Genomic DNA, 19,710 nt, shown 5'->3' on the forward strand with positions numbered 1-19,710 from the left:
CCATCATGCTCTTCGGTGGTGCTGTCTGCCGCATGCGTGCTGATTCCAGGGCTGATCGTTAGAGTAAGACTCATTATTTATATCAAATCATTTTTATTAACATTTCGCGCATATTACCTCATGATTATACACTGATTCATTCAGTTACTAATTAAAAGTTTAATAATTGGAACGGTCGCTTTTATTGAAAGCTGACATGTGTTCAGTAACGCTTTCACCATGTTTTACCGCTTTGTCAATGACTTCACCATGTTTTACCGTGTTTCATTAGAGATCTTACGGTGTTTTGTAACTGATTTTATCTTCATTCACCATGTTTACCTTTTTGCTGGGCTTCATTAGTGATTTGACAGTGTTTCTTTAGTGTTTTACTCTTGTTTACAGTGAGATTTTACCCTGATTTACCATGTTTCATCAGCAGTTTTACTCAGTGATTTGATGGTTTTACTCTTGTTTACAGCGTTTGATGTTTTATTGGCAGTTTGACTGTTTTAGTGTCTAATGGTGTTTCTTTGGGGATGTTTACACTGTTTTACCATGTTTGGTGGGTGATTTCCCATGTTTCTTCAGTGCTTTCCCAGTGATTCAGGCTTTGATGGATCCGGCGTGGAGGCAGCGGGGTCGGGGTCACCGTCCTCCTGGAGCTGTGGGGTCAGAGGTCAGAGGCGGGAGCGAGTCTCAGTCCAGGTTTGAGGAGATCAGAAGGTCTGACCAGGCGGCCGCCCGGAGACTGGCCACTGAGCCCCACAGCTCTTCCTCTGAGGATGAGGATGAGGATGAGGATGATGTTAGTGAAGAAGGAGGGAAGATTCTGCAGTCGGCTCTGTCTCCATACAGCATTCACTCAGGTACTGACCTCACACTCCTGTCACAGCCCTCTGCAGTGAGAGGAAATCACTGGCTTATGACTAAATCTTCGCTCTGGGCGGCTAAATGATGTGTAGTATTAGCCTCTGGGTAATAAATGCTCAGGTTTTACTCACCAGTGTGTGTTGGAGGCTCAGTATAAGTTTAGCACAGATATATGTTCACTCACAGAACACTCTGACTCAGTGCTTCAGTTTTTTCCCGTCAAAACAACAGCGTTCCTTTGGAATTCTTCAGCTTTTAAGAACTGCTGGGTTCTCCGGTTGTGGGCGGAGCTAATGCGCAAACAACAAGCTCATTGGCTGGCGCTCACCTATTATCCTCCCTGTTTTGATTTCAGCAAATCAGTTCAAGTGAACGCACACAACCTGATTAATATTCATGAACCCAGCAGCTCGCTAATCCTTAGTGCGTTTTATATTGTTCTTAGCAGTAGAATTCGTAGTAGTATTGTATTCATATCAGTATTATTAGAATTGTTTTTAGAAACACGAAATACCAAACAATATCTGAAGCATCACCACCAGTCCTTAGTAGGGCTGTCGCGTTTCGGCTTCATTTGCTCGAGTCGACTAACCGGCAAAATACGGAAGTGGCTCATTTCACGGACGAGAATCCATAAAACACATTATTAGACTATTTTCCAAGGCTGCATGATATATTAAACCCATTTTAAAATCATAATTAAGCATAATTGTGAATTCACAAACGCTATGATTGAATTAAATATATGTGTTGCAGTTCTAACACAGTATATGGTCTTTAATTATGTCCATGCGTGTAGTTAAGCTCGTGCGTCTCACAGCGGCTCCTCAGAAACTGTGATTATTTACATGAGGAGCGTCTCAAACTCATCTCTGCATGCTGTTCTGAGTTTGGCTTTATTATAACCTTCATCGTGCGCCATTTAATCAGATTTGTAAGGTAAATCATCACTAAATCTACACAAGCACCGGAGAATACATCACGATTTCAACACAAAAGCTCAACCCCTCGCTCTGAGTTGCAGGTTTTGAGTAGGGGTGTAATGATCGGTAGGAGGCTTTCAGTTCGGTACGCATTACAAACCGAACGATTCGTTGGACTAATTCTATTACGTTTGGAAAATAAAAGCTTAAAGTATGTGCAATATCAGTGCCTAAACGACGCAGCAGGCATCGTGCGGTCTGCCCCGAGATAAGCCCCCTGCTGGGTGTGGCGACAGAGAGGATCTTGTATCGACGATAGCCAGAGATATGGTCAAAAACATCAATTATTGGCAATATTAAGAGGATTTGGCATTTCCAATTAATGTAGGCCTGTTACATTCTTATTTTTATTAGGCCTACTATTATTTTGAAGTTGCTTTTATTATTAAATTAAAAGTACAATTAATTTGGCCTGCAATAATTACCACAAAACTGACACACTGCGAGCATAAGATTATATTTACTACTCAATTAAAATGTTTTAAAAAGGTATATTAGGCCATAGGCTACCTACTATGAGTTATAGTACTATAATTAAAATATTAACACTGCAGTCATCAATAAAAATCAATTAAATAAAAAGATTTTATTTCAAGCACCGACTTTCAAAAACAACCTGTTTAACACAAAATATACGTTTCTTCTTTTTCTTTCAGTATGTGCGGGCCACAAGAGAAATATTAAGGGAATAAATGAAAACAGCTATCAGCATGTTGAAGTAGATTGGTCTCTCGTCGTCTCAGATGCTGAAAGCTCCGTCATTACTCCATCATTCTGTTTTTACTTTCACTTTCTGCTTGTAGTGAACTGACTGAGATTAAGACGTTCACCGGCATAACTCTCGCCAGTGTTAAAAAACTAATATCTGATGATAAAAACTATGACGAAATGTATGCGCGTCTTCATTAACAAGACGAGACGGGACTAAAATGTTATTTGAGGACTACCGGACATTCAAAATACATCCTATAGGCTAAATTAACTGTCTTGTCTTTCAAAATGTGCGTCTCTGTCATTGGAAAAGGGGCGTTTGCATGGCAGCCGTGGTGGACGGATAGGCTACCAAAATGCGAACTAGCGATCTGAAACAATGGCCTCAGCACCCGAAGGGTTAGGGAGTGGGTGACCAGACGTCCCGTTTTTCCCGGGAGTCACAATTCATTGTCGATTAACTTAAAGTCAGTGAAGGTGCGACAGGCGGAAACGCGCTGATAGAAGTGCTCTCTCTCGTGCACGCTCCACTTCTTCAGTTCTCATACAGCGCGCGATCAGTTCTCAGTACTCAAATACACACACAGCAGTCCACATGTCTCTCATGTAGAGTATCTCACGGAAATACAGTCCGTTATGGCTTAAGTGAGCTTAAACAGGTGGGTGAAAACTGAATATATGTCAGTAGGCTATTGCATGCATACCTTCCATCTTAAATGGACAGCATTCCTAATTATCTGTCATAAATGTTAACCAACAAAAGATGTTAAATAAACGTATACTTGTTAAGTAAACCTACTGTATCTGAAAAATGAGTTTAATTTATATCTCTACCAAAAAATGAAAATTTATTCCAGTTTTTCCAAATTCAATCCTTGATTAAAATTTCTCATAACTAAGCTTAATTGATTTGGTCTAAAGAGAGACGTATTGATGACTATTTTTGTTTGAATACTACATATAAAATAGCTACCAAAATAAATGTTGGTAACTGCAGTTTGACTAAAAGTAATGACTAAAAGTTGACAAAAATGCAATGACTTTTCGTCGATTAAAACTATGAAAGACTCAAATGACTAAAATGTGACTAAGACTATTAAGCTTTTTCGTCTCAAGATAAAGACTAAGACTAAATCAAAAATGCCTGCCAAAATGAACACTGACTCTCGCACAAAGTTTGCGCGTGTGCTAAACCTGCTGCAAACGTGTGCTTGTGTGATATCCATTGGCTCGCATTCATGGTCTAAAACAGAAAACCCATGCCCCGCCCCCCGTATCGTAAACATACCGAACCGTGACACCACTGTGTCGTACCGAACCCAACCGTGGATTTTGTGAACCGTTACACCCCTAGTTTTGATGTCCACATATACATTTAATTACATTACATAATTATAGCAGCTGTAGCATTTCTGTCCTAAAGAAATGGCCAAATATTAAAGATTAAGTGGACATTTGAATGAAATGGTGCTTGGTCAATATTAAACAGTAATGAGTAATAATCATCAGGCGTCGGCGCTCCTGCAGGCCTTTGTACCATATGATTTCTTGCTTTTGATACTTTATTATTGCATCATTGCTATTATATATGTATTTCAAGTCATTTTAAAAGCTATTGATCACTTAAATCTATTTTTATTACCACAAAAAAAATGTATTCTAATTAAAGGTCCCTATGAAATCAGTTTTATTTCCAAATTCATTTTTTTCCATTTTCATTTTTCTATACTCTGTTTTAATGGTTAAATAAAATTGTATTAATCAAAAAGCCTGTCTAATTAATTGAGTTTTACAGTGTTATCTGTACCAAATTCTGTTTTCCATTATTTTCTGGATTCCATTTTAATTGTTCCATTAAATTTTAATAATCAAAAGCATCTCCAATTAATTGATTTTATATATTTTTTTTAATATTTTTTTACTTTTTGTTTTAATTTTTTCAGAAATACTGCACATTTACATTTTTCACCTAAATAAAATTCTTGTAAATAATATTTCTGGTAAATACTCCTTTAAAAAGTGATTTTTGACTAGAACACGTGGATATGTTGTCATTCTTGGACCCCTCCTCTTCTCCACGTACACTACATCGCTGGGTCCCATCATACATGCACATGGCTCCTCCTATCACTGCTACGCCGATGACACACAGCTCTATCTCTCTTTTCAACCAGATGACCCAACGGTAGCTGCACGGATCTCAGGTTGCCTGGCGGACATCTCGGCATGGATCAAAGAACATCACCTACAGCTCAACCTGGCAAAGACGGAGCTTCTTGTCTTCCCTGCCACTCCGACTCTACGGCATGACTTCACGATTCAGTTCGGCTCATCAATGATTACCCCATCAACTTCGGTCAGAAATCTTGGTGTAATCTTTGATGACCAGCTGACCTTCAAAGAGCACATTGCAAAGACTGCTCGATCCTGCAGGTTTGCACTACACAAGTAGTGTTTCTAGACTGGACTACTGCAATGCTCTTCTGGCTGGTCTGCCATCAAACACAATCAAACCTCTACAAATGATTCAGAATGCAGCGGCACGACTGATCTTCAACGAGCCCAAAAGAGCGCATGTTACACCTCTCTTCATCTCCTTGCACTGGCTACCAGTGGCAGCTCGCATCCAGTTCAAGTCACTGATGCTTGCGTACAGAACTACCACAGGCTCAGCACCCTCCTACTTCCACTCACTATTACGAACCTACATCCCCTCCAGAAGTTTGAGATCTGCTAGTGAGCGACGCCTTGTGGTACCATCACAGAGGCTCAAAATCACTCTCCAGAACATTCTCGTTCACCATTCCTGGCTGCTGGAATAATCTTCCCACCCCTATCCGGAACGCCGGATCTCTGGCAACCTTCAAGCAACAACTGAAAACTCATCTCTTTCGTCAGTACTTGACTTCATCCTAAACTCAAAAAAAAAAAAAAAAAAAAAACCCTCTATCTTTCTCTCCCTCCCTTACTAGCTTGTACTTATTTGAACAATGACTGAGACTTGGTGTTACGAGCACTTCCTCTGTCTGACTGCCTCTTCAAGATAAATCGCTATTTGTATTCCCCAATTGTAAGTCGCTTTGGATAAAAGCGTGTGCCAAATGACTATGTGTAAATGTGTAAATGTAAATTCTGACAGTAGAATACCGAACTTAGTCCTTAGTTCAGTTAAAATGGCATATGCATTATTATATTAAGTAGTGCATCAAATATTTAATATTAGTCTGGCGAGTAAAATACTAAAATGTTCTAGCCAATGGCGAATCTGTTGCCAAGGTGTCCGTAGAGGGTTGTGTCGCTCACGCTCGTGATGATCTGCTGTGAGAGAGGAGGAGAAATTGTGTGTGTGTGTGTGTGTGTGTTCAGGTGACGCTGACATCCGTCTGCTGGAGAAGACGCGTCATTATTTACATGAAGTGTGTCAGTCTGGAGGAGTCACGTGTCTGATCTGCATCGCGTCTGTCAGGAGAACACAGGCCATGAGAGAGATGTACAGACTCAGTGAACACAGTCTGGCCGTAGAGACGGGCCGCAGACAGACCTGGCTCTCTCGTGAGGACAGACTCTGCTCGCACTGCATCCTGGGAGTGACGGAGACGGAGCTGCACTTCCTCACAGAATGCACAAAATATAAAGCTATCAGAGACCAATACTACCCCAAAATTAATACAATATTCCCCCAATTTAGCACATATAATCCAACCCAAAAACTCGGTTTCATTCTTGGCGAAGAAGCCAAATGTTGTAATATAGCTGCAAGATTTGTAGCATCTTGTCATCTCCTGAGAGACAGCCAGAGAGAAACAAACAGCCAATAAACACACACTCACTCACAGCACAAACACACACACATTACAGCTACACACATCTATATCATCTATACAATGTTCAGTTTCTAAGTTCAGTTGTTACATGATGTCTGTAGTATAATCTTTTATTTATTATTATAATTCATTATTTATTTTATTAACAGTTAGCATCGTTTTGTTTTTGTTATATCTAGCAATGTGTTTATGTAATAATGCTTTTATTTAGTTTCATTATTACTATTATTTTCTATAAGCTTTACTAAATTTTCTATGTTGTTTTAATGCTTTGGCAATACAGAATGTATGTTTTTGTCATGCCAATAAAGCTTTCTGAATTGAATTGAAATTGACACACACACACTCACAGAGACACACTCACTCACACACACACACACATGCTCAGCTTGTCTGCTCTTTCCGTGTCTCAGATGTGGAGTTGTGTGGCCTGTTACTGTATCTTCCACATCACCTGCATTCAGAAATGGGCCAAAGACTCCATCTTCCTGGTGTCCTCCGTGACCGACGAGGACTTTGGCAAAAAAGATCACCCGTGGCCGTGGTGAGTATCTGACCAATCACAGCGTTCCCAGCGCTGGAGCATCACGTCACCGCTCTCTGTCTGCATCAGTCCCAAGTGTAGGTATGAGTACAGTCCTCACCAGACTCCCACCAGATACCACTGTTACTGCGGGAAGGAGGTGGAGCCTGTGCCGGACCCCTGGCTCCTCCCACATTCCTGTGGCCAGGTGTGTGAGCGTGAGTTCAGACCGCCATGTGGACATCACTGCTTGCTGCTGTGTCATCCAGGTGCACACACACAAACGCTCACACATACACTCACTCACACACACACAGAGAAACATACACGCGCTCAAACACTCACACATACACGCACACACTCACGTGCACACACATACACGCGCTCAAACACTCACACATACACACACACACTCACGTGCACACACATACACGCGCTCAAACACTCACGCACACACACACATACACGCGCTCAAACACTCACACATACACACACACACTCACGTGCACACACACACACATACATGCGCTCAAACACTCACACATACACACACACACTCACGTGCACACACACACACGGACAGAGAAACATACACGCGCTCAAACATTCACACACACACACACACACACACATACACACAGAGAAACATACACGCACTCAAACACTCACACATACACACACACTCACATGCACACACACACATACACGCGCTCAAACACTCACACATACACACACACTCACGTGCACACACACACGCGCTCAAACATTCACTCACACACACACACACACGTGCACACACACACACACACACATACACGCACACACACACACACGGACAGAGAAACATACACGCGCTCAAACATTCACACACACACACACACACACACACATACACACAGAGAAACATACACGCACTCAAACACTCACACATACACACACACTCACGCACTCACACACACACACGGACAGAGAAACATACACACGCTCAAACACTCACACATACACACACACACACATACACGCGCTCAAACACTCACGCACTCACACTCGAACACACACACTCACACACAGACACACACGCACAGAGTGACACTAAAAGAAAACTTGAGTTATATTTCATTCATGAATCATTTTCATGTAAAACCAAAGGTGGTCTGTCTGTGTGTGTGTGTGTCTCAGGTCCGTGTCCCCCCTGTCCGAAGATGGTGAGTGTTTCCTGTCTGTGTGGGAAGTCGTCTCGTGTTCCGCGCCGCTGCAGCGCTAAAGCCTGGAGCTGCGCACAAATCTGCAGACGGACGCTTCCATGCCGAATACACACCTGTGCAAACAGCTGTCACGCAGGTATCACACACCTCACACTGACGGATGAGTGTATTCAGACAGAAGAGCTGCGGTGAGTCGAGTCTCTCTCTCTCTCTCTCTCTCTTGTGGTCAGGTGACTGTGCTCCGTGTCCGAGGGTCAGTCTACAGACTTGTGTGTGTGGCCGGCAGTGGGCGAAGCGACCATGTGCCAGTCCAGAGTGGCACTGTGACCAGGTGTGTGTGTTCAGTGGGGGTGTGTGTGTGTGTGTGTAACAACTGTCTGATGTGTGTGTGTAGCCACAGCCATATCACCCTGCAGCCCAAGACCGGTTGCCCACTGAAGCTAAGCAGGGTTGAGCTGGTCAGTACCTGGATGGGAGACCTCCTGGGAAAAACTAGGTTGCTGTTGGAAGAGGTGTTAGTGAGGCCAGCAGGGGGTGCTCACCCTGTGGTCTGTGTGGGTCCTAACGCCCCAGTATAGTGACGGGGACACTATACTGTCAAAAAGCACCGTCTTTCAGATGAGACGTTAAACCGAGGTCCTGACTCTCTGTGGTCATTAAAAATCCCAGGATGTCTTTCGAAAAGAGTAGAGGTGTGACCTCGGCATCCTGGCCCATTGGCCTCTGACCATCATGGCCTCCTAATCATCCCCTTACACTGATTGGCTTCATTACTCTGTCTCCTCTCCACCAGTAAGCTGGTGTGTGGTGGGCGTTCTGGCGCACTATGGCTGCCGTCGCATCATCCAGGTGGATGCTGCACACTGGTGGTGGACGAGGAGACACCACCCCTCACAATGTAGAGCGCTTTGAGTGCTTAGAAAAGCAGAAAAGCGCTATATAAATGTAATGAATTATTATTATTATTAACAACTGCCTGATGTGTGTGTGTTTCTGCAGGTGTGTGGTCGTCCGCTGTCCTGTGGGAATCACACATGTGAGTGTGTGTGTCACGCAGGTGTATGTGGAGAATGTCCTCGTTCTGGAAATCGCTCCTGTTCTTGTGGCAAGACAAGTACGTTCACACTCACAGACACACAAACACACACACCTAACTGATGACAAAGAATTGACAGAGCAGCCATCGAGTGTTAGACAGTGTTCTTGGTCAGTGGTTCCCAAACCTGTCCTGGAGGACCCCCTGCTCTGCACATTTTGTATGTCTCCCTAATCAGACACACCCAGTGTAGTTCTTGCAGTCTCTACTAACGAGCTGGTGAGTGGAATCAGGTGTGTTAGATAAGGAGACATGGGGGGCCTCAGGACAGGTTTGGGAACCACTGTTCTATGTTATTACATGCGGAGGTCTAGGGGTGTGCAATGTAACGATTTTTGATCGTGGATGATAAAAATGTCTCCACGATCTGCTTTTGAAGAAATATGGTAGTATCGTGCTACAGCACACATTATATCAAATACATTTCTGACGCCTCCGTCTCTATATACTGTGCAACACCACATACAGCAGTAGAGTTACTCTGACAGGACACTGCACTTATTCATGATCGCAAAACTACATTATTTGCACACAAGCCTTGCTGGTTAAATGTTTAATTCACGCGCTGGTCTGACGTGCGCTTTTTCTGAGCGCATACACCTGAAGCACGGACACTAAAAAGCCTGTCTAACAGCTCCTGATTACTCAACTAACTTATCTTTTGCGCTAATACTGTCAAAACACACAAGGTTTACATACAGACTCAGTTGGTTATCTCTAAAATGAAAGTAAATAGTTAAGAGAGAAACAGATGCGTGTCTGTATATTAGATGCGTGCAGCTCTTAAAGGGACAGGACACTAAACATGCTGTCGACTGTCATTAAAGGGATAGTTCACCCTAAAATTTAATTTCTGTCATTATTTACTCACTCACATGTTGTCCCAAACCTCTATTAATTTCTTGGGCTGAACCCAAACGAAGATATTTTGAAGAATGAGGGTAACCAAACAGTTGCTGTCTACATTGACTTTGATAGAAAGAACAATCCTGTGGAAGTCACTGAGGACCAGCAACTGATTGGTTTTCCACCTTCTTCAAAATAGCATTTATGTTCAGCAGAAGAAAGAAACTCATTCAGGTTTAAAACAACTTTTGAGTAAATGATGGTATAAAAATAAAACATTATGACAGAATTGACAGACAGATGACAATATTTATTTTTAGGGGAACTATTCATTTAACGTTAACAAAACAACAAAACACAAAGAGAAAAATCCCTCACTATTCTTGACTGAAAAACTTTAATACAGTTGCTTTAGGAATCAGTCTATCTAGTGTTTTATTTTTATATTTGTTCATTCAATGTCATTGAATCCTCTGCTAAATACACCTATTGTACCTGGAAATAAAGCTCTGTTTGTTTTATTTGTATATTATGTGTATTTGTAATGTGTATCTTTTGTTTTTATTTTTTAATAAGAAAGATAAAATAATGACAAAGATTTTTATCTTCGCCCACTTTGGCCTAAATATCTGCCATGCCTTTTTTTTTTTTTTTTTTGTTACCTTGAAAGGCTTTGTCTTTCTAGTTTGGCTGTAATGCTCAGGCAACTTGTAAAACCAAAATAGTAAAACCAACATGTCAAAGAATCGTGATAAAATCGTGAATCGTGATATAAAAAAAATCGTGATATATTTTTTCCATATCGCCCACCCCTACGGAGGTCTTTGGTCCACTAATAAAAACCTCTGTTTTTTCAGAATTTAGCTGTAAGAAATTACTCGTCATCTATTTTTTTATATCGCTTATACATTCCATGAGTGTTTCAAATTGGTGTGTTTCACTGGGCCACGAAGAAATATAGAGTTGAGTATCATCAGCATAACAGTGAAAGCTAACACCATGTTTCCTGATAATATCTCCCAAGGGTAACATGTAAAGCGTGAAAAGTAACGGCCCTAGTACTGAGCCCTGAGGTACTCCATACTGCGCTTGTGATCGATCTGATACCTCTTCATTCACTGCTACGAACTGATGGCGGTCAGATGCAGCGCTAAGATCCAGTAGCACTAATAGAGAGATACAACCACGATCAGATGATAAGAGCAGGTCATTTGTAACTCTAATGAGAGCAGTATCAGTACTATGATATGGTCCAAATCCTGACTGGAAATCCTCAGATACCATTTTATTATTTTTCATATCATGTACTGATTTTATGCACAAGTTTTAGTTAATAGAATCAAGCTGTCATATAAAATCACATTTTAAAATGATTTAAAAATTATAAAAAAAAAAAAACATCTGCGTTTAGTTTATGATGTGATTGAACTGATATCGGAATTAGTTCCCGTATAAGTGTGCAGGATTGGTGCCTCATACAAACCGTTTGGCACTTGAACATGTTGATGCAGATGTTATTTAATGTTCATGAAGCAGTTCTGCAGGGCTCCAGTGTTTCAGTCAGCGCTGTGTTTGTTTAGAGAGCGTGTTGCCGTGTACGGTTGATGTGCCCACCTGTGGAGACACCTGCGGGAAAAAACTGGATTGTGGTTTACACACCTGCTCAATGCGCTGCCACAGAGGAGCCTGTGAGACCTGCCGACAGGTGTACACACACACACACACACACACACACACACACACCAGACAGCTGTTACACACACACACACACACACACACACACACCAGACAGCTGTTACACACACACACACACACACACACACACACCAGACAGCTGTTACACACACACACACACACACACACACACACACCAGACAGCTGTTACACACACACACACACACACCAGACAGCTGTTACACACACACACACACACACACCAGACAGCTGTTACACACACACACACACACACACCAGACAGCTGTTACACACACACACACACACACACCAGACAGCTGTTACACACACACACACACACACACCAGACAGCTGTTACACACACACACACACACACACACACACACACACACACACACACCAGACAGCTGTTACACACACACACACACACACCAGACAGCTGTTACACACACACACACACACAGCTGTTACACACACACACACACACACACCAGACAGCTGTTACACACACACACACACACACACCAGACAGCTGTTACACACACACACACACACACACACACACACACACACACACACCAGACAGCTGTTACACACACACACACACACACACAGACACACCAGACAGCTGTTACTTACACACACACACACACCAGACAGCTGTTACACACACACACCAGACAGCTGTTACACACACACACACGCACACACACAAGACAGCTGTTACATACACACACACACACACACAAACAAACAAACACACACACCAGCTTGCATTTACAAAGAAAGACTGCCAGAAACTTAAGTTTCCTGAAATCAATGTCCATTGTGAATGTAGATACTGATTAGAGGATAATTAACCTGTGTGTGCGCGTGCAGGATGTAGAAAAGACGTGTCGATGTGGCCGCTACAGCAAACTCCTGCCCTGTCATAAGGAATATCTCTGTGAGTCCAAGTGCAACAAGACACGGACTTGCAGCCGACACCAGTGCAAGAGAAAGGTTAGTATAACATACACGCACGCACTCACTCTCTCAAACACACACACTCACTCTCAGACACACACACACTCTCTCTCTCTCTCTCTCACACAGTCACACACAATATCTCTCTCACACACACACACACACACACACACTCTCAGGCGCACACACACACACACACACACTCTCTCTCTCTCTCTCTCACACACACACACACACTCACTCTCAGGCACACACACACACACACACTCACTCTCAGGCACACACACACTCTCTCTCTCACACACACACACACACACTCTCACACAATCACACTCTCTCTCACACACACACACACACACACACACACTCACTCTCAGGCGCACACACACACACACACACACACACTCTCTCTCTCTCTCTCTCTCTCTCTCTCTCACACACACACACACACACACACACACACACACTCACTCTCAGGCACACACACACACACACACACACACACACACACTCACTCTCAGGCACACACACACTCTCTCACTCACTCACACACACTCTCACACAATCACACTCTCTCACACACACACACACACACACACACACACACAATCACACTCTCTCACACACCCACACACACACTCTCTCACACACACACACACACACACAATCACACTCTCTCACACACACACACACACACACACAATCACACTCTCTCTCACACACACACACACACTCACACATACATTCCATCTTTTCACATTCCGCACACAAGAGCATCTCATTCACACCTCATATCCAATTGCAGCACTCAGTCACACACACCTGTGGGATTGTGTCACTGATAGGGTGTGTGTGTGTGTGTGTGTGTGTGTGTGTATTTGCAGTGTTGTCCGGGGAACTGCCCTCCATGTGACATGAGCTGCTGTCGAATGTTGGGCTGCAGGAACCACAAATGCCCATCCGTCTGCCACCAAGGTGAACGCTGACACATACTCATGCATGAACACACACTCATTCAGGAACACGTGTTCTGAGGTTAGAACACACCATGGCTAATTGGATATTTGCAAATCTTCAGACAGTGTTTTCAGATGATCAGGCGGGCTCTTCCTATCTCATGTAGGCGCTTCTGGGCCAGAGTTAGAGTTAGTAGTCATAACTTGTTTTCATGATGGATTTACACAAAAATTCATAACATTTTGAAGACAACAGGTTAAAATAAAATTGAATATAGTGCATATTTTTTAGCAAAATGCTTCTCTTTAAAGTTATTTTTCTAGCTAATTGTAGTCATTAAATGGTTTTCCTGAGGAAAATGTGATGATATTCAGCACAGACTGTTTTATTGACATCTTTCCAAGGCATGATTGATTCCAGTGAGTTGTTCTGTTTCTTCTGATGTTCATTCATGTTTATTTGCTACTGTAACTAGTAGTAAAGAGTAAGAGATGATCAGTTCACTACAGTCGTCTGTCACCACACATTAAAGAGCAGAAAAGTGGTATTTGTGTGAATTTCATAATAAAATTGACAGAATTTATCAGCAGAGACGTTTCATATTAAAATAACAAAGCGTTAAGCTTGTTGTGATTCATCAGATGGGTGTTTTGTTCACACGTCAACTGGGACAGCACAGAGAGATTCTTGGAATAAGAATCGATTCAAATCAAGCAATCGTTATTTTCTGCCCAGCTGTAGGAGTTAGCGTTCCTAATCTCACCATCTCTCGGCTCTTTTATTTTTCCGAATGCATCTCTCTCTCTCAGACCGGCATCCGGCGGAGCGTTTCCTGTGTCCAGCGGGAGTGTTTCCTGTCCTCGGGGCAGACGGGAGCGTTCATGTCACTCTCGTGTGGGGGTTTGATTGGCTCTTGTGTTTGTGTCATGATCACGCTGGGCCAGAAGCGCCTGCTGTGTGCTGTTATCAGCGTAGTCAGAGTCCGGTTGGTCTGCGTGAATGAGCTGACCTTTTCTCAGAGCAGGAGTGTGTGTGTGGGAAAGGTAACGGAGGATAGAGGTTATCGCATGCTGATGAATTGTTCGCCGATGCCTCGCACTCTCCTTCGCTCGCTGTGTGCCGAATGCAAATGTGCGTCTGGAACAACAATGTTATCTGGCAAGCGCCTGCTATCTAGGCTCTGATATCCAAATGTCAGGCGGCGAGTGTAGCAGCTGGGTGGAATCCAGGCCTGGATTCAGATTAGCCTTTTCTGCTTGGTGAAGCCTAGTGGTGCAATAGAGCACAAAACACATGGTTCAGATCACATTTCGGATTTTGAGTCACAGATCGGATCATTTTTTGGATCAGCAAAAGAAAAAAAGTTTGCTTTTCATTTATTACTGAAAGCTTTAAGTACTTCTTTACCACAGCAAAAACTACAAGCTTAACTAATAAAGTCAGGAACAAAACATGAACAATTGCACAAATTACAAGCATAGAAGAATACAACATAACAAAGTTACAAATAAAGTCAGTAACAGTAGTATTCAGGTGCAGAAGTGTAATAAGTGTAAAATAACACAATAGTGCTCACTACATAAGTTAAATAAGCTGTGGTGTTGTTTGATTAGCAGAGAGAAGCAGGTATTATAGGCTGCTGTCTCTTTAAGACCAAATGCACTGACCCAGCACTGACACGCATCCGGTTTCTTTCTCAGCGGTTTACATTAATTTAAGACATAACTGACTGTGTTTACCAGAATGCTTGCCAAAATGGGTATTTTAACATAACTTTGTGTGTATGTGTCCGTTCAAGCGCAAAGAGACGTGAAAGAATAATCAATTCGGTGTTTTGTGCGATTCGAGTTCTCTTTCACTTGAATGGTTGAAAATTGCTTGAATGTATAAATTGACAAGACAAAACAGGTAGTCTCTTCGAGCCTCGGGCCGGCAGGGATTGTAGGTGGGGGGGGTGAATGTCCAGCGCTCTCTCCACCCTCAATACCACGACTGAGGTGCCCTTGAGCAAGGCACCAAACCCCCAACTGCTCCCCGGGTGTGTGTGTGTGTGTGTGTGTGTGTGTTCACTGCTGTGTGTGTGTGTGTGTGTGTGTGTGTGTGTGTGTGCACGTTGGATGGGTTAAATGCAGAGCACGAATTCCGAGTATGGGTCACCATACTTGGCTGAATGTCACTTCACTTCACCTCACTTCACTTTACGCGGGTCCTCCCTCTTGCATGATTGTAACCCTTCTTTTTAATGTTTTGTTCCTCCAATATTTTCCTCTTTTTTTTTTATCTACATTATCTCTCTATCTATAGTCGATCTGCTAATATCTGTCCTGTGCACTCAAATCGAGCGCTCTCTTCTTCTCTCTATCAGTACAAGACACGCCCCCCTACTGCTGATTGGCTACAGGTGTGTTTTGGGACTCGGTCCGACACTGCGGTTAAAAACGTTTTTCAAATATTGGTGCACCTTTAACGGTTAATCTGCGAATCACATTCGAGCCGGACAATGGTGCCTGGTCCGTATGGATCACGGTTCATCTACGATCCGTTTCATCCCACATGAAGCCTGATTTCTAACAGCTGAAGCTGAGCTGATGTCAGTACACCGACCCCGTCTGATCTCCTGCGTGTGTGTGTGTGTCACAGGCAGCTGTTATCCGTGTCCAGAGATGGTGGAGGTGCGGTGTGATTGTGGGTCGACGGTGATCTCTGTGCCCTGCGGGAGAGAGAGGAGCACCAGGCCGCCGCGCTGTAAGGAGCTCTGCAGGAAGCCGGCGTCGTGCCATCACTCGTCTCAGGAGAAGCACCGGTGTCACTCTGGCCCGTGTCCTCCCTGTAAGCAGCCCTGCCAGCGGCCGTCACCCGGCTGTGTCCACCTCTGTCCGGCTCCGTGTCACGACCAGGTGCTGGTTAAAGCCGCTGATCGGGTGCGACGCTCACCTCTTTCCCACTCAAAGCATAGGGCCTATGATTTCCACGATGAGGAAAACGCAGACGGAATCGCAGAATCAGTCATAAAAATTAAATACAGTTCAACACAGAACGTCATGGAATTAATCAAAAATAGGTCATTATACTTCAATCAAATCGCAATATGGACTAGTTTCTGTGAATAAAAGCTTTTAAAATATGAATCCTGTATGTTCTGTGTGTCTGTGTGAATGAATGGCACAGATGCGCGGTTTTGTTTACTACACACACACTGAACCCAGATAGCACACTTGCAGCTACAAGATGTCTGTTAAAGATCTCTTGATCTGGAAAACATCTGCTGTGTACAAACATCTGACAGACGTATTTAAGATGTCAGTTTTACATACATTCTAAATCATAAACATGTCAAAGACATCTAATAAACGTCTATTTGACAACTGATAGGAAACATCGTACAGATGTATTGCAGATGAGAAAACTCAAAAATACGTCTTCCCAATGTCAAATAGATGTCTCTGTGATGTGTGTGTGCTATCAGGGAAGCGTGCGATGCTCGCGGTGATTTCAGCGTCTGTCGTCTCTCTAAATGAGGGCATAAATACATGACCAACATCTCCAGAACTGCTCTGAGAGGCAATCCATGAGCATTTTAACCTTTCATTTGAGTAAAAGTAGTGTCATGTGTAAACAATGGCAACCTGTCAAAATAAAAGTTTGGTTTAACTTGAAGACATTGTGGCAGAAATATGTTACTATCATTCAGTAGAATCTAAGTAATACTGCTACTACTGTTGAAAAATGATTAAAACTGCATTTTTAAGGAATAGTCTCACAATATTTTTTCCATGTTTTAATTTGACTAGAAAATCCCATTTATTGGCCAAAAAATTACATTTGTTTCATTTTCATGTTTTATGCCTTCATTTGATAACCAGAAAAATTAACTACACAGAATTGCATAAGGCTATTGTAAGAATTAAAAAAAATAGTTTTTATGCATTCAAGTAATTAGAAATGCTAAAACAGAATTTGGTAACAACCATAAGATGTGAAAAAATTAAATAAAACAATTCATAGGGCCCTTAACATAATTTTTGTTAAATTATTAATAAACTGATGTTAAATTATTAATTAAAATCATGAAAAATATATTAGACGTGCTTTTTAATTAATACAATTCAATTTAACCATTAAAAAGGAGTCCAGAAAAATTCAAAGGAAATTTGGAAAAAAATAAGACTGATTTCATAGGGCCCTAAAAACATGCGCGGTATTGAATATTGAAAGGGCCATGAACTGCACTTTAATTTGATGTTGAAGTAGGTGTTGATCTTCTCCTGCAAAGAGCCGGTCTTTTGTCGCACTGAGACAAATTAAGTCGTTTTAGCAGCTTGGTTTGAATAAAAGCTTTTTTTGGACTAATCGGGATGTTTTGGGTTCTGAAATGTAAAGTATATTTTTTTGTAACCGTGTCCTAACCAGATGTGATGCAATAAGCAATTTGTCTATCCACACCAGGTGACGCCAAAATCACAGCCAATCAGAAGAGTGTGTGGGCAGAGCCTCTCTGCACTCGCAACGAAATGGATATACAGAACCCAATTCATAAATATGTAACTATTTTAACGAGCGCGTGATGCAATCTTTGTCACAGAATACACCTGTTGGTTCACAGTTTTAATGTTATAGCTTCCTTTCAGAATCAGAATCAGAATGAGCTTTATTGGCCAAGTATATTTACACATACAAGGAATTTGTTGTAGTGACAGAAGCTCCACAGTGCAACAGAAAGACAGCAACAGGACAGGACACGGGTAATAAAAATAAAATAACAAGAAATAGCCAATAACCAATGTACAAAGCAGCAAAAAAAATAAAAAATACACAATATATAATATATAATATAGGCGACTATGTATGTACAGCTCAAGTATGTGCAAATTAGAAATGATAAAAATAAAATAAGTGAGTGTGGTGAATGGATAATGAATTAGTTGTGTGTTCCACGTTTATTGTTGAGTGTTCATGAGATGTATTGACTGAGGGAAGAAACTGTTCCTGTGTCTGGTCGTTCTGGTGCTCAGAGCTCTGTAGCGTCGACCAGACGGTAACAGTTCAAAGAGGGAGTGTGCTGGATGTGAGGGGTCCAGAGTGATTTTGCCAGCCCTTTTGCTCACTCTGGATAAGTACAGTTCTTGGAGAGTGGGGAGGGTTGTACCAATGATTCGCTCAGCAGTCCGGACTACCCTCCGTAGTCTTCTGAGGTCAGATTTGGTAGCTGAGCTGAACCAGACAGTTATTGAAGTGCAGAGGATGGATTCGATGATGGCGGAGTAGAACTGTTTCAGTAAGTCCTGTGGCAGGTTGAACTTCCTCAGCTGGCGAAGAAAGTACAACCTCTGCTGGGCCTTCCTGACAAAGGAGTCAATGTGAATATCCCACTTCAGGTCCTGAGAGATGGTGGTGCCCAGGAATCTGAATGACTTCACTGCAGTCACAGTGCTGTTCATGATGGTGAGTGGGGGGAGAGCAGGGGGGTTTCTCCTGAAGTCCACGATCATCTCCACAGTTTTGAGCGTGTTAAGCTCCAGGTTGTTGAGACTGCACCAGACAGCCAGCTCCTTAACCTCCTGTCTGTAAGCAGACTCGTCACCGTCCTGGATGAGGCCGATCAGTGTGGTGTCGTCTGCGAACTTCAGGAGCTTGACAGAGGGGTCTTTAGATGTGCAGTCATTGGTGTAGAGGGAGAAGAGCAGTGGGGAGAGTACGCAGCCCTGAGGAGCTCCAGTGCTGATGGTTCGAGTGCTGGATGTGAATTTGCCAAGCTTTACTAACTGCTGTCTGTCTGTCAGGAAGCTGTTGAACCACTGGCAGACGGAGGTGGGGACGGAGAGCTGAGTTAGTTTATTTTGAAGGGTTTCCGTGATAATGGTGTTAAAAGCAGAGCTGAAGTCCACAAACAGGATCCTCACATAAGTCCCTGGTCTGTCCAGATGCTTCAGGATGAAGTGCAGTCCCATGTTGACTGCATCATCCACAGACCTGTTTGCTCTGTAGGCAAACTGCAGGGGGTCCAGTAACGGTCCAGTGATGTCCTTCAGATGAGCCAGAAAACGACAAAACG

General features: G+C 42.7%; 1 protein-coding gene across 1 annotated transcript in view; it reads left to right on the forward strand.

Annotated features, from left to right (window-relative positions):
- The first annotated feature begins 5 nt into the window (after nt 1-5).
- Nucleotides 6-19,710, forward strand: part of LOC306860965 (NF-X1-type zinc finger protein NFXL1-like) — a 32,621-nt gene continuing 12,916 nt past the window's right edge. Inside the window, exons 1-14 of the mRNA XM_079402987.1 lie at nt 6-63; nt 571-848; nt 4,721-4,950; nt 5,833-5,866; nt 5,913-6,025; nt 6,784-6,914; nt 6,984-7,162; nt 8,073-8,234; nt 8,329-8,429; nt 9,098-9,212; nt 11,621-11,745; nt 12,615-12,737; nt 13,586-13,676; nt 16,299-16,696. Of these exons, the coding sequence (XP_079259113.1) occupies nt 596-848; nt 4,721-4,950; nt 5,833-5,866; nt 5,913-6,025; nt 6,784-6,914; nt 6,984-7,162; nt 8,073-8,234; nt 8,329-8,429; nt 9,098-9,212; nt 11,621-11,745; nt 12,615-12,737; nt 13,586-13,676; nt 16,299-16,696 (2,055 nt within the window). The 5' untranslated portion in view covers nt 6-63; nt 571-595. The remainder of the gene's footprint in view (nt 64-570; nt 849-4,720; nt 4,951-5,832; nt 5,867-5,912; nt 6,026-6,783; nt 6,915-6,983; nt 7,163-8,072; nt 8,235-8,328; nt 8,430-9,097; nt 9,213-11,620; nt 11,746-12,614; nt 12,738-13,585; nt 13,677-16,298; nt 16,697-19,710) is intronic.

Source organism: Barbus barbus (assembly GCF_936440315.1).
Source record: "Barbus barbus genome assembly, chromosome: 41".
In the NCBI taxonomy this organism is placed as follows: Eukaryota; Metazoa; Chordata; class Actinopteri; order Cypriniformes; family Cyprinidae; genus Barbus; species Barbus barbus.